The 14,548-nt window shown below is 29.2% G+C and overlaps 1 protein-coding gene across 2 annotated transcripts; it reads left to right on the top strand.

The window, feature by feature from the left end:
* The first annotated feature begins 9,565 nt into the window (after positions 1 to 9,565).
* Positions 9,566 to 11,131, top strand: LOC107953517 (homeobox-leucine zipper protein HAT5). 2 transcript variants are annotated; one of them, XM_016888842.2, is made up of 3 exons: positions 9,566 to 10,120; positions 10,207 to 10,598; positions 10,674 to 11,131. In XM_016888842.2, the coding sequence occupies exons 1-3, from the start codon at positions 9,961 to 9,963 to the stop codon at positions 10,983 to 10,985; spliced, it is 864 nt and encodes a 287-aa protein (XP_016744331.1). In that variant the 5' UTR covers positions 9,566 to 9,960; the 3' UTR covers positions 10,986 to 11,131. The 2 variants fall into 2 exon arrangements, with proteins under 2 accessions (XP_016744331.1, XP_016744332.1); XM_016888843.2 differs by having other exon boundaries at positions 9,590 to 10,120; positions 10,213 to 10,598.
* The last annotated feature ends 3,417 nt before the right edge of the window (positions 11,132 to 14,548 follow it).

The following is a 14,548-nucleotide window of genomic DNA, read 5'->3' on the forward strand; positions in this document are numbered from 1 at the left end:
TATATTAAAACAAAACTGGCCTATTTCATATTAGTTTAAGATATTAGTCTATTAAAAAATCACTTTTTTATATCTACTTGAATTATAACAACATTTCTTTTATGAGAATCAAATCATAGATTTAATTCATTATAAAATTGGGACTTATTTGAAACATTTGCATTCTTTTTTAGATTTACTGACCCTCAATCTTAGAAGAAAGAATAATAAAGAACTAAAGAAAGGTAAACACTTACATTTGTATGAAATACTTATTATTTTGGTAGAATATGGGTAGAAAAATTATTTCATTTAAGTTGTGCATGGATTGTAGATTAGATCGAATGTGATTTTATATTCCTATGACTTAATTATTTGTAATTTTGTTCGTAGCAATATTTGGAATCAACTATTTTTTTTATTTTCTTATAGGTCAACTTTTAACTAAAACAAAACGGATTTTAAGTATTTTTTTAATTTATTCCAAAACAATGTTAATATACGGGTTATTATATTTAGAAAATATATGCAAGATAAATTTGAAACAATTTTACTTTCAATTTAAATTATAAATTAAACATAATTTTAAAATTTTCAATTAAAGTTTATTATTAAATATCTAATCTAAATATTTGTTAAGAATAAAGTTTATTATAAAAATTAAATACATGAATATTTTCGTTTATTTAATAAGAGTAAATTCGTAAATTATCATTACATTCATTGGAAAGTACTTAATGAACCAAATGTGATAATTTAACTTTCTTGATATTTTAATCAATACTTTCCATTGTATACCAAAAGTTGTAAAGTAACTTTTCCAACAATCATATTCCTCGCACTCACATTCCATTGAAATTATAGCATGAAAAAACATTGAACGCTACCTTAAATAATAGTAAGTATAGATATATAGACAATATGAGTGAAACAATTTGTATAATGATATTGAAATGTATAAAAATATCAAAATATTTTTTTGTTGAAGTGGTGATAAAAATATTTTATAAATGCTGATGGCAAGGATTTAAAAGTCAACATTTGCAAATTTTTATTGGTTTTTCTAAATATATAAAAAAAACAAAATTACTCATATCCATATAAATTATTTAAAATAAGTAATGTTATTTTAGTAATTGAGTTGGTAACTCGACACCAACTCAATCACACGCTTCAATAATAATATAAAAATACAAACAATGTAGGTGAAACATTTTGTATAATGATATTGGAATGTATAAAAATATTAAAATAAAACTTTAGTTGAAATAGTAAAGAAAATATTTTATATACTTTAGTGACATGCATAGTTATTGAAATCGGATCGGATTAGATCAAAGTAAAGGAAAAGTCAATTAACCCAATAAACAAATATAAACCGCGACTGAATTGTGAACCGGATGAACCGCTAAAATTTTTTTTTAGCCCAAATCACTTAAAACCGGCCCAAACCTTTATATTTTCTAAACCCAATCCATTATAGTTGAATCCAAAATAATAAAAACAAAATAAAAAAAGAAGGTAAAAGTAGAGCATGGGTGGGGTGCCCTAGTAGCACTTTCAGACTTTCTTTGCCAAAGGCAAAGCTGCCTCTACCTTGTTCTGCTTACTACCACTTCTCTCTCGACATGAGAGTGGAAAGAGAAAGATATGAAAAGAGGAGGAAAGTGTGATAGAGAAAGAGACAGAGGCGTGTACAATGGAGAAATGAGACTTTAATTTTTGAAAAGAGAGAGATATGGGAAAAAGACTATATACCAAATACCATTTATTTTCCAATTAGGCTCTTTTTTTTTACTTAAATAATACAAAAAATAAACTTAATAACTGAAATGGTATGCTCATAATATTATTTATTAAAATGATATAGTTTTATTAGTGTCGCCTGTCAAATTGGCAGCACCAGGCTGAAAGTTTATTAAATTAAAAAATAAAATTTTAAAATTTCTTGAGAGTGCTTATATACATGATACTCTTAACTATTCTTTTGAAAATTTTGATTATTTTTTTAGATTTTATGTTGATGTTAAAGTATATATAATTTTTATTGCATCAAAGAGCTTGAAATTCAAAATATATTTACTTTAATATTAAAATAAAGGGCTTTTATGAGTAAAAACCATAAGTTAAGGGCTTGTTTAACTACAAAAATAGGATAAGGGCTTGTTTAAAAATAATATAGTGAGTTGAATAAAAATAGTATAGTGAGTTGAAGAGAAATAAAAAAAAAATAATGAGGGCTTATAAGGCAATTAGCCAGATTTAAAGCTTGGCGCCGCAGGCACCCTTTCCCTTTTTTAACAACCACTCTATCTGGAAAAATTGCATAACAGGTCCTAAATACTTTAGATCATTACATTTCAGTTAGGTGCCACCAATTTAACAGGCAACACCAATAAAACCATACCACTTTGGTAAATAATTTTATGGCCATACCATTTCAGTTATTAATTTTATTTTTGTATTATTTAAGTGAAAAAGCCTCAAAAACTAACATATGAAATTTCAATCTCATTCTTTCTATCTTATTTTTCCATATGCTAATCTATATTTATTGTATATTGTTTAACAGATTAGATTGGAAACTGGTGATATTATCCATTTCGGTTTTAAAAAATTTGGTGGCATGTTTTTCTTTAATAAGAAAATTTTGAAATGTCAACTTTTAGGCAGTAGATTTGGACCATCAACAATTAAATGTATTGTCTCTAACCTTTGTAAAGAGTCGTGCAATTTCATGGGGCACCTTGTAGCTCAAGTGATATTATGTTTACAAACATGTCACTTATAAGTTCTTGGTTGATGGTTCGAGCTATATCGCGTCCAGGTACCTCCATTATTATTCACACGCCTAATACTAATACTTAACTCGAGTCTTGTAGGTACCTATTTCCATTGACTGAGGTGTGCTCCTCCATGAATCATACACAACTCTCCGTAGAGGCCGAGGACAAAATCCTAACATGGCTATTAAAATTATTTTGTTAAATTTATGTTCATTACAACATTGTTCTTTAGCTACATGGTTACCAAGTGAGTATTTATTTTTATTTCAAAATGTCACACCAACTACTTTAACAAAAAAAATTTAATAGTGTTAAAAATGCATATGAATTTTAAATTCTGAAAGATAGAAGGACTAGATGGTTTCCAAAATAATAAGGGTAAATTACATTAGTTGTCACTCAACTATGTTTCTTTTCGTTTTTCGTCATCCAACTATGAAAGTTACAAAATAGTCACTCAATTATTAGTAAATTTTTTTGGTCACCCAACTATGAAAAGTTATAAAATAACCACTCAACTCTTTAATTTTGTTTTTTTGTCACCCAACTATTTTAGATTTTGGGGTCTATTGACCAAAAAAGACAATTGAATAATTAAATAACCATTTTGTGACTTTTTACAATTACGTGATAAAAGCAAATTTACTAATAATTCTATACAAAAAAAGAGTTAAATCAGTACTTATATAATTTATCCTAATAATAATCACATGCCAAATAGATCACCCAGGAGAAATTGAGTAATCAATGATAGAGGAAGGTTTATTAACTTGGAACTTTAGTAAATAAATGTTGAGAGAAGACAAAAGGAGACGTGGGGCAAGGGGAGCTAGACGTGTGGGAAAGCAGGCAGCGCGGGCAGTGGGGCAAAGGAGGAGGGGAAGCGTGGGCGGTGGGTGACCCATCCTTGTAATTTTGAGCTCACCCGCTTCCTTTTTGATAGCGATTGATTGGACCCCATTCTCTCCCCTCTTAACTTATTTTATAACCGTCTATTTACCGAAATACCCCTAAATTTAATCAATTAATTCATTATCAAATATGCTCCTCTTCTTAAATTTAAATTTAAATTTTTAAATTTTTATTTTTATAAATTTATTCTTTTGACTTTTCAAATTTCAAAATTTAAATTTTGTTGTTTATAGATTAATTTTTTTATTAAATTTGTTTATATAACATTTTAAAATAAAAATATTCATAATAATCAAATAGGGTAAACTACGAAAATAATCATTTTTGTTTGTTTCAGGTTACATTTTAGTCACTTACATTATCGTGTTGTAATATTTTAGTCACTAGTTGATAATTGTTGTTAACAGTGTAGCGGTAAGCTAATGTGGCACGTTAAGTCATCATTTCAAACAAAAAATTTATCTAATCAACACTTAATTATAAAGAATCAAATCAACAAGAATCAAATTAAAGTCTTTATATGTAATCTAAGTTTTTTAGTTTGAAGAGATTGGATCATTTGGATTTTTGAATATCTTAAATATCTTTATCTTAGTCTTAATGAAGGCAATTGAAGACCTTTTTATATAGTTACTTATGGGGAATGTGATTGCAATTGATTGTATCATATCAACCCTAATAATAAACTCTTATAAACGGTTGAGTTGAATTAGGTAACATATAGATATATCAATTATCTCTCTTCAAGCAAGAACTAGTTGTAACGATTCGGAAATTAATGGTATCAAAACTAGTGGTTTTGAAACTTCGTTTTTCAATGATTGAGTCCGTAAATATTGCTAATTAATATTTATGAGTCAGTTATAATATTATATTAAATTTTGGGCTGACGAATTTATTAATTGGATAGTTAGTTAAGCTACATGTGTATTTACCCTAAAGTTAATGGTGTTGAAAAAAGAAATATCGAGACCTCGTTTTTAAAAATTGGGCCTATAAATATTTAATAGTTTTTAGATAGGTGAATTAAATTTTGGATAGATAATTTCACCAAATTAGTGATTAATTAAGGTATAAGACTAAATTGTAAAAGTGGTAAAAAATCGTTATAGATTTTTAATTGCTAAAGAATTTATGTAGCAATTAAACCAAGATCCAAAATGGCAAATAATTCATTTGGGTATATAGTGGACGGTTGGTAAGATTGTAAAAAAAATAAAAAATATTATAATTATAATAAAATAAATAAAACATGAAAAACATAAATTAAAGAAAGCAAAAACCATTTTCTTCACTTCACTCGTCTCTTTCACGAAGCAAAAAGGAAAAAGAATAGGTTTTGAGCTTCAATATTTTCGGTCTTGCATGCATGGTAGGTTAAATTAGTTCATTTTCTTCTAAAATTTATATTTTTGATATCGTTATAATTTGATTTAGTTAATTTGTGTGCTAATTTTTAAAATTTATAAATAATATCATTGATGAATGATTGAAGTTTTGGTGTTTAATAGTTAGGTTTTAAGCTTAGATATGAAAAATGACTAATTTGTAAACTAAAAACGATTAATTTTGAACATAGGGGCTAAAGTATAAATATTTTCAAATTGGCATGAAATTTCTGTAATTATAGAGAGCTATAGAAGGATGAAATTGAGATCGATTTCGAAATTGAGACTCAAATTTGAAAGATATGGTCATTTCGGTTTTACGGACTAAATTGAATAAAATGCAAAACTTTAGGGGCATTCGAATAAAAAAAAGATAATATATGATTATAATAGGATAAAATAAGAGGGTTGGAATTGATAATTTGAACTAAATTATTGTATAGATTAGAAATTGAACCAAACTGAGGATAATCGAGAAAAAAGCAAAATTATTGATTAGTCCTTGAAGATTTGGTTGTTTGCTATTTTGACTAGGTAAGTTCATATGGTATGTTTGTGTTAAATTTTTATGTATTTAAAATTGTAATTTTAAATATGTTTAATTGAAATTTGGATTATTTACAAATTGGTACAAAAATGTGAGATATGGACTAAATTATAAAGAAATGACAAATTGACTAATAAATTGAATATAATGAATTTTAGTTTGAGATTTATTAGTTAAATTGATATCATTATGTTTAATTTCCAAGATAGAAGACTAAATTGAATAGAATTGAAAATAATATAAATTGATGAAATTGTGAAATTGGCTTAGTATTGTAATGAATAATGTTATGTTATGTATTAAAATGATGTCTTGATCGATGAATTGATGATATTTATATCGATAAAACGAGGATTGAACTATAAAGAAATTTGAATATTGGTTATTCTAATTAACTGTTCGGGTAGAGTTGAATATAATTGACATGTCATAGGATAGGTCAAGTACGGGTTCAACTACGAGTCAATGAGTGCTGGACACATTTATACTTTGGTTATACCAATGAGGCATTGGGTGCCAAACACATTGATGAGCGTTGGGCACACGGCAGGCACTGGGTATCAAACTGGTGTGATTGGTTGGATCCGTGTATTCGTCTAAGTCCGAGTCAGGTTAATAGGGATATAAAATGTAAATTGGATAAATGATATCTGAATTGAGTTAAAAATGAGCCCTGAGGGCTAACTGAATACAACTAATGCTTATAGACTAAAAATTTATTGAAATGAGAATCTGGATTTGAGCATATATGTATGTAAAATATTATGGATGTGATATTGAATTGATTTAATGTTGATTGAGTATATAAATGGCATTGGAATGTTGGTTATAAGTTAATTCGAATATTATATGTTTGAATTACCATATGATTCAATATATGTTGAACTCACCCTTTTTATATGTGATGGTCATGTTTAGGCAAACCTAACAAGGTAATAGCTTATTGTATTAGATTGTAAACTAAGGTTAGTTTGTGTTTAAATACTTGTGAACTTACTAAGCATTTGATATGCTTACACCGTTGTTTCCCTTTCCTTGTAGACTGCCAACTTGCGGAACATGTCTACCGGATCATAGAGGAGCTCACACTATCTTGTTATTAATTTGGTAGTCTTTCTATCATTTAAAGCTCGGTTTTGTGGCATGTAAATAGGTGTTATATTATGTGATATCTTGTGAATGGATGGTTTTGGTTTAAACTTTGGTTAATGTTGATTTGGGATAATAGTGTCCACATATGCACAATTGTATAATTTTGCTATATAATAAGTTTTATATGTGAGTCATTATGAATGGTTCATTTGATTGTACATAAGGTATGTTTTGTATATGGAAATGACACAGTGAATGATGATTTAAATGTATTGAAAACATGGGAGATTAGCTTGTATTTTAGAAAGTGGTTTGATGTGTTTTAGTGCCAAATTAAGGTATGTTAAATTGATTGAATTTAGTATTGAGTAATTGATGTTATGAGATGCACCTTGGCATGCTTTTATACAGGGAAATGTTGCGTAAATATGCACCAAAAGTGAATTGGGATTGTTGGCTTGAAATAGGTACCAAATGACTCACATTTCCTCGTCGCAACACCAACCGAACAATATGTGATGTCGTGATGTCGGATGGCTTGATGTCGTAACATGAAAAATTGTTTGGAGATGTCAGAATATGAAGGAGGTGACGTCGTGATGTTGATCTTGAATTTTTAAAAACTTTACAATTTAGTCCTTGTTAATGATCAGGTTTACAAAAAAGCTTTTGTAAGTTCTATTAAGGCTAAAATTTAATTGTGTATATTTAGGTATTTATGATATTATTGAATATTTGAATGATTTTTATGGTTTAATTGATAAAATTTTTAAAAATGTCACAAAAAGTTCTCTATTTAATCTCGAGTTGACTCTAAAGCATTTGTGTGCTCATACAAGATCAGAAAAAGAATGTTCATGTTATTCAATATTGTATTATTGATTGATTTCATGATTAATGAAGTGAAATGATGTTTTTACTGTGAATTTGTCAGTAGTTGCTCCGACGATGAATGTGACACTTTGTTGCTTGGACCCGACGATTAGGTCTGGTAAAGGGTGTTACATTAGCTTTGAGTGAAAAATTGTAAGTAAACTTAAGTGAGTCACTTAGTTTATGACTAAGTTTTCAAGAGGAGAGTCTTAGTGGGGATTCATCCAAATTAGAGTATAGGTGTGAGGTTGCTACATGGTAAGTGTGTAGGACTTAAAATCCTAGTTTGTACTTGTTGATGTATAATGGATTATGCTTGAGATGTATGACATATGAAATTGCATGACTTAAAGTGGATTGACATAGGCAAATTTGGTATGGAATGACTTGGTGAATATGTGGTAATCGGCATTGATTTGTTGAAGCTTAATTGATGTCATGTAATGAATGTTTTAATGGAAACTTGAACATAGTTGTTTGACTATTTAACATGTTTTGGTAGGTTTTTAGACAATTGGGAATGGTATTTTCATGTATATTTGAATGGTTGAAATGGAAACTTTGAAATAGGTACCAAATGGTTTATTTTTACCAAAAATAGAGCCTACGTCCCAACGAACAACCTACATCATCGCAACATCGATTGACAGTGAGTCATGTTAAGACGTCAAGTGGCCTGAAGTCACGACAGGACATACTATTTTGGCTACATCTCAATGTGGAGGAATTGGATTCATGACATCGACCCTGGATTTCTAAAACTTTGCAATTTGGTTCTATTTTATGCTCAGGTTATTAAAAGAGCTTTCGTAAGCTTGACTAAGACTCGAAATTGATTAATTATCATAGTTTGAATGTAATTGTCATGTATTTGAATGAGTGAATGATTAAATACTGTTGATTTGACCATAGTTGCTCCAGCAATGACTGTAGCATCTTGTAGCTTGGACCCAGCGATCGGGTCAAGCGAGGGGTGTTAAAATGTGTCAGGCCATATCAAGCCAATGTGCTTTAAAAAATTTGAAAGATCAAATAATGAAATAAACAACTACAACACTTGTTACAATTAGGCCTAATGCTACCAAGAGTTTGAAGCAAAACTTGCTTTAGAGAAGAAAAGATCAAAGATGTATGATTGTTGCTCATCAATCTCGAAAAAGCACTACAGATCATGTGTGGTATTTCAACAGTGGATGCCCTTGACATATTACTAGTAATAGCTCCTATCTTACAAACTTCCAAGAAAATCATGAAGGTGAGGTGACTTTTGGCGATGAAAAATAGGTTCGAATATTAGGAAAAGGTGTTCTCAATATTGATAGTATGCCAACACTTGACAAGGTCTTTCTATTAGAAGAATTGAAGGCAAATTGCATAAGAATCTGTAACACCCCTAACCCGTATCTATCGTTGGAACAAGGTTACGGAGCATTACTAGAATTTACAGATTAAATAATAGACATTTGACAATTGCTACAAGCTTATTGAACCCATGAAGTGCAACAAAGCTAATTCTTTTGAGTTGCAAGTTTGGCATGAAAAGTTGGGTCATGTTCATTACAAGGGTCTCCAATGCCTTTGTGTCATTTTTTATGTCAAGTGATGCTTGCCAAATTAAGTGGATCCATTCTAAGAGTTTGTGGAGACTATATAAAGGGTAAATAGCAACGAAAGTCATACCCGTAGTTGCAATTGATTCAGATAACAAATCTTTTAAAACTATTTCATATGGACTTGATTGGTCCCTTGTAGACTGGGAGCTTGGGTGGAAAAAACCCTAAACCTTAAATTCTAAATATTAAACTTTTTCCTCATTTATACTAGTAGTATATATTGTGTGTAATTCCTTTTGTTGGGAAGTAAAGCAATAAAGGCAAAGGGAAATAAAAAGGAATGAGAGAGGAAAGCCCTTAAAAATAACTTAAATGAACAAAGAAAAAAAAATAGAGAGCAAAGGGCATAAAAGAAATTTCAAAGACACCATGGGCAAGTAATGCCCCATATAGGCCTTTCAAAGCTCACCTCTTCAATAGAACCCTTTCAAAGCTCGCCTCCTCAGAGAAAGAATCTTCTTCTTCTTCTTCTTCTTCTTCTTCACTTTACATCTGTCAAAGCTGAAGAAAAAAATAGGTTATTCTGAGTGATGGGTGTGAGCTGCGGTTGCTCCCACACCTCCCATATCACTGAAATCATCATAACCAGCTTCTTTCGTCACAAGTCTTAAAACAAGTGAACAACTTTGTGTTCTTTAAAATCCAAAAGCCAGAGTGGTCTTTCTTTCTCTTCTTTTTCTTTTTCTTTTTTATGTTAAATTTTTAGATCATTTGATGATATGGTGAAGATGATTTCTTGAACAAGATCGATCATTTAGCTTGAAACTCTCATGGCGGGTGGGAGGGTCTTCTCTTGTAATAATACTAATAGTGTTGGTGGTTCTAATAATCTCTCTGTTTTACTTCAAAGTCAAAGGGTTCCATCTTCTTCTGAGCCTATGGATCCTCTTTTCATTCCAAGACCAGGCTCTTCCCCTTATTCTTTCTTTGGTATTCCCTTTTTTCCCTCACTTTGGGATTTGGGTTTGTGATAAATAATCTAAAGTTTTTTTTTTTTTGTTTTTCATTTACGTTAGTTTCAGGTACGAGATCGATGGTAAGCTTTGAAGACGTCCATGGAGGAAACAGATCATTCTTTAGAAGTTTTGATGAAGAAGAGAATGGAGATGAAGATCTTGATGAGTATTTTCATCAACCTGAGAAGAAAAGGCGACTCACTGTTGACCAAGTCCAGTTTCTAGAGAAAAGTTTCGAGGTTGAAAACAAACTTGAACCTGAAAGGAAAACTCAACTAGCTAAAGAACTTGGGTTACAACCCCGTCAAGTTGCCATTTGGTTTCAAAACCGCCGTGCTCGATGGAAGACTAAGCAGCTTGAAAAAGACTATGACACTTTACAAGCTAGCTTTAATACCCTCAAAGATGATTATGGTAATCTCCTCAAAGAGAAAGATAAACTTAAACAGGAGGTACTTACCTTTGAATCTTTGATTGAATTTAAACCTTTATATGGGTTTGGCTTGATTTTGATATTGGTTTATCAGGTTCTTCAGCTTACTGATAAGTTGGTTATGAAAGAAAAGAACAACTCAGAGTTATCTGATGTGAACACAGTGTGTCAAGAACCACCACAAAAGCCTGTTGATTCAGACAGCCCTCATTCATCTTATCCATTCGAACCAGATCAGTCTGATACATCACAAGATGAGGAAGATAACTTGAGTAAGGCTTTGTTTCAACCATCTTCTTACATCTTCCCAAAATTGGAAGACAATGATTACTCCGACCCGCCTGCAAGTTCTTGTAGTTATGGATTTCATGTTGAAGATCATGCTTTCTGGTCTTCGGCTTATTAAGTTACACATCTATATGTTACATACATACATAAATAAATTATGATGTTGTTTGTATATTATTACTTCTTGTTTCACTCACTTTGTAACTTTGTACTAATAATTATGAATTAAGTAATAAAAAAAAACCAATGATTGGCATTGTAGTACCAGTGTGGTGTAATTCTAACGAGTAAATAACATCCTTCTCATAAGAGTTGTTGGAATCTATTATTTTGGTAGCAACTTGGTGTATTCATATGGAAGAATCCAAAGATGATATAGGAAGAGATTACTGGCTTTAAAATCACTCACCAACTCATATTTTAATCACTTTAACTTTAAAAGGTTATAAAATAATTTTTGAAAGTTAAAATCTTTATTGTATGCCTTTTTCCTTTCTATGATTTTTTTTATGAAACATATTTAAAAGTTATGAATTTTTGATACTAAATATCAAATCAACTTGAATTTAAAATATATTTTTCTACTTATAGCCATGGTTGAATTGTTACTTAAAATGTATTAATAGGACTTTAATAAATAATTTAATAATTATTTTATAATTTTTAAAAAGATAATTTTACTAAAATTTAATATCCCTTCTTGTTTTCTTATTGGTGTTAAAATATGAATCTAAAAGTAGTTTTGGATGTTACTATTTTAAGAAAGATTGCATTGGGATCCTCTCGTCCTATCTTTTGTCTAATAAGTGGCAATGAATTGAGCTAAAGATGAAAATGAACAATTGGGTTAGAAGTTTGCATGTATTGTACATGAAAATAGAGCACATTTACTTTTTTTAAGCAATAGTAATGAGAGGATTAATCACTATTATTAACACGGTTACCTTAATTTCGATAAAAACCAATTTTTACAGTTGCTAGGATTTCCACCTGGTAATGTAATGATTTTATACTTGTGGGGTTAATTAGTAGGAGATTTGGGCAATCTATTATTTGATCTATATTTGAATGTCCACCTAATTTTGTTTTTTTTTCTTCTTTAATGTTTTTCATTCACTCTGCTTTTCTCAGATAACTCTAATATTTTTTAAAATAAGATGAACTTTTTATTTTCATTTTATTATTTTAGTCATTTTTTTAAACAAATTTTACGTCTAATTAAAAATAAACATATCTATTTTCTTAACATTGAACAATAAATGTCATCCTTTAAAGTTATAATTATTATATTTATTCTAAACATTTGTTTATTAATACATTAATTATGATTTCTAAATTATAATTAGTGATGCAACCACTTTCTATAAATGATTTATAAACTTATTTTAACATTATATATTTATTTATTATTATATAACTTGCAATAAAAAATAAGATCATAATTTTATGAAAATTGAGGCTAAAACTTGTTGGTAAAAAAATTTTATGTAATAAAGATAATTTAGTAAAATAACTTTCAATCAAACTCCTAATATAACATACCAACATTCCACCTCGTCATTTTACATACTTATAGTCTTATTATAAAAAATAATCTTACATTTTTTGAATTAACCACCCCTAAAATGCTTCAATTCAGTTTGATACCCATAAATTTTAAATTTTTTTTATGTAATTTCAAGAAATCATAATGTATATTTGTACATTACAGATTTTTTTTGAAAAACAACATAAATTAGTAAGCGTAACGCATCGAGTACTTAAAACTTAAAGCTTTCGCTATTAAAAAAGCTATTTAAATGCACAATTTTGATGCAAAAAGAAGTACACAAATTCAAAGGGGGCAGTTCTGCTGTTTTGGTGATAAGAAAATGAAAATAATGATATGGATTATACCCCCAAATCAAAATCGGAAGGCAAAGCTCATTAAATTGGGTGGTTCATATTTATGCTGATTGTTTCATTTATCCTTTGCGAGATATTTTTTTAGCCATATGAGCAAAGCAAAATCAAAACGATTTAAGCTTAAAATGTGATATCTTGGAAAAATCATACTAATTTCTAAATTATCACATATCAAGTTAAGAAACCATTATGTTGTAACGATCCGGTTTCTAGTGGTTTCAGAATCTTGTTTCTATAAACCGAGTCTGTAAATATTAAGTAAAAAAATTTACGAAGCTTATATATAGGTGAATTGAATTTTGGATAGTCAATTTAGTCAAAATTATGGTTAATTAGGGCCCATAGACTAAATTGTAAAGTCCAATTGCTATAGGTTTTTTTATTTAGAATAAAGATTGAGGACTTAAATGGCAATTATACAAAGGACTAAAATGGTATTTAAACCAATATATTCAATCACTTAGTGGACGGGTATTGATGGATTATTAAGATTAAATTATAAATTAAATTACGTTTAATTAAGCTTATTATATAAAGAAAACACCATTGGAGGTTTTCATCTTCCTCCCCCAAAACCACCGAAATATTAGAAAGAAAAACTCAAAAGGAAAGCTTCAGAAACCGTAAGCTTTGGACATCAATTTGGTAAGTTCAATTAAGTCTTTTTCTTGTATTTTTTTTATGTTTTTGAGGTCTTGGAAGTTTGATTTAGCTAGCCCATGTACCAATTTATAAAATTGTTACAGTTTTAGAAAGTTTCCATCGTTGAAAAATGAATTAATTTGGTGTTAAATCGGTAGAAATTAAGCTTAGTTTAAGAAAATGACTAGATTGTAAAGCTAAATTGATAGTTTTTTATATTAGGGATTAAATTGAATAAACTGTAAAATTGACAGTAATAAGAAATAAGAGGTCCCTAATGAGTAATTGTGAAATTGGATTTCAATCCAAATCTTTAAAATTGAAAATTATGTTAGTCTCGATTTTAGGGACTAAGTTGAATAAATCATAAAATATGTATAACTTTGTAAATTAAATGTGATTTTGATGGAATTTGATATTATATTATTGTTGAATTATTACTTGTAGTTAAAAATGATGTAGGATCGTCGAAAGGAATAGGAAAATTGAAAGCTAACAACGAGTGGCGCGAGCTTTTGGTTTGTATCTCTATGACTAGACTAATCTAATTATTGTATATTTATAAAATTTTGCATTATATACTGTTGAGGTGATTTATTAATGGTTATTGAATTGAAATGCTATGGCTTAAATTGAATATCGAGAGAATGACTAAATTGAATAAAATAGAAAGTTGTATGACTTAATTGATATAGGAAATTGGTATGAAATTGAGTTGAATTATGTTATATTATATGCTGAAATGATGATTTGATGTTGAATTGAGACTGATGGGATGTGAATTGAACTATGTGATGAAATTGGAAACTAGTTATCTTATTAACTATACAGGTATATACTTTGGTTTAGCTAATGATGCAGTTGCGTGCCAGTATATTTTCTTCAGTACATTCAATGATACACTTACATGCCAGTATGATTGCTTCAGTATACCTCGATGATTCACTTACGTGTCAGAATATTTTCTTTGGTACATCAGATGATGCACTTATGTACCAGTATGATTGCTTCGGTTTAACCGATGACGCACTATGTGTGCTAGTGCCTTTCCTTTAGTTATCCAATGATGCACTGTAGTTCTAGATTGAGATACAAATTTATTGATTCGTATATTCATCTTGAAATTTGTGTCAG

The sequence above is a fragment of the Gossypium hirsutum genome, chromosome D07, assembly GCF_007990345.1.
Source record: "Gossypium hirsutum isolate 1008001.06 chromosome D07, Gossypium_hirsutum_v2.1, whole genome shotgun sequence".
In the NCBI taxonomy this organism is placed as follows: domain Eukaryota; kingdom Viridiplantae; phylum Streptophyta; class Magnoliopsida; order Malvales; family Malvaceae; genus Gossypium; species Gossypium hirsutum.

Coding starts and splice junctions, on each gene's coding strand:
- LOC107953517 (XM_016888842.2), top strand. CDS start 9,961: ATGGCGGGTGGGAGGGTCTTCTCTTGTAATAATACTAATAGTGTTGGT. Junction 10,121..10,206: donor TTCCCCTTATTCTTTCTTTG/GTATTCCCTTTT, acceptor CATTTACGTTAG/TTTCAGGTACGAGATCGATG. Junction 10,599..10,673: donor AAGATAAACTTAAACAGGAG/GTACTTACCTTT, acceptor TTGGTTTATCAG/GTTCTTCAGCTTACTGATAA.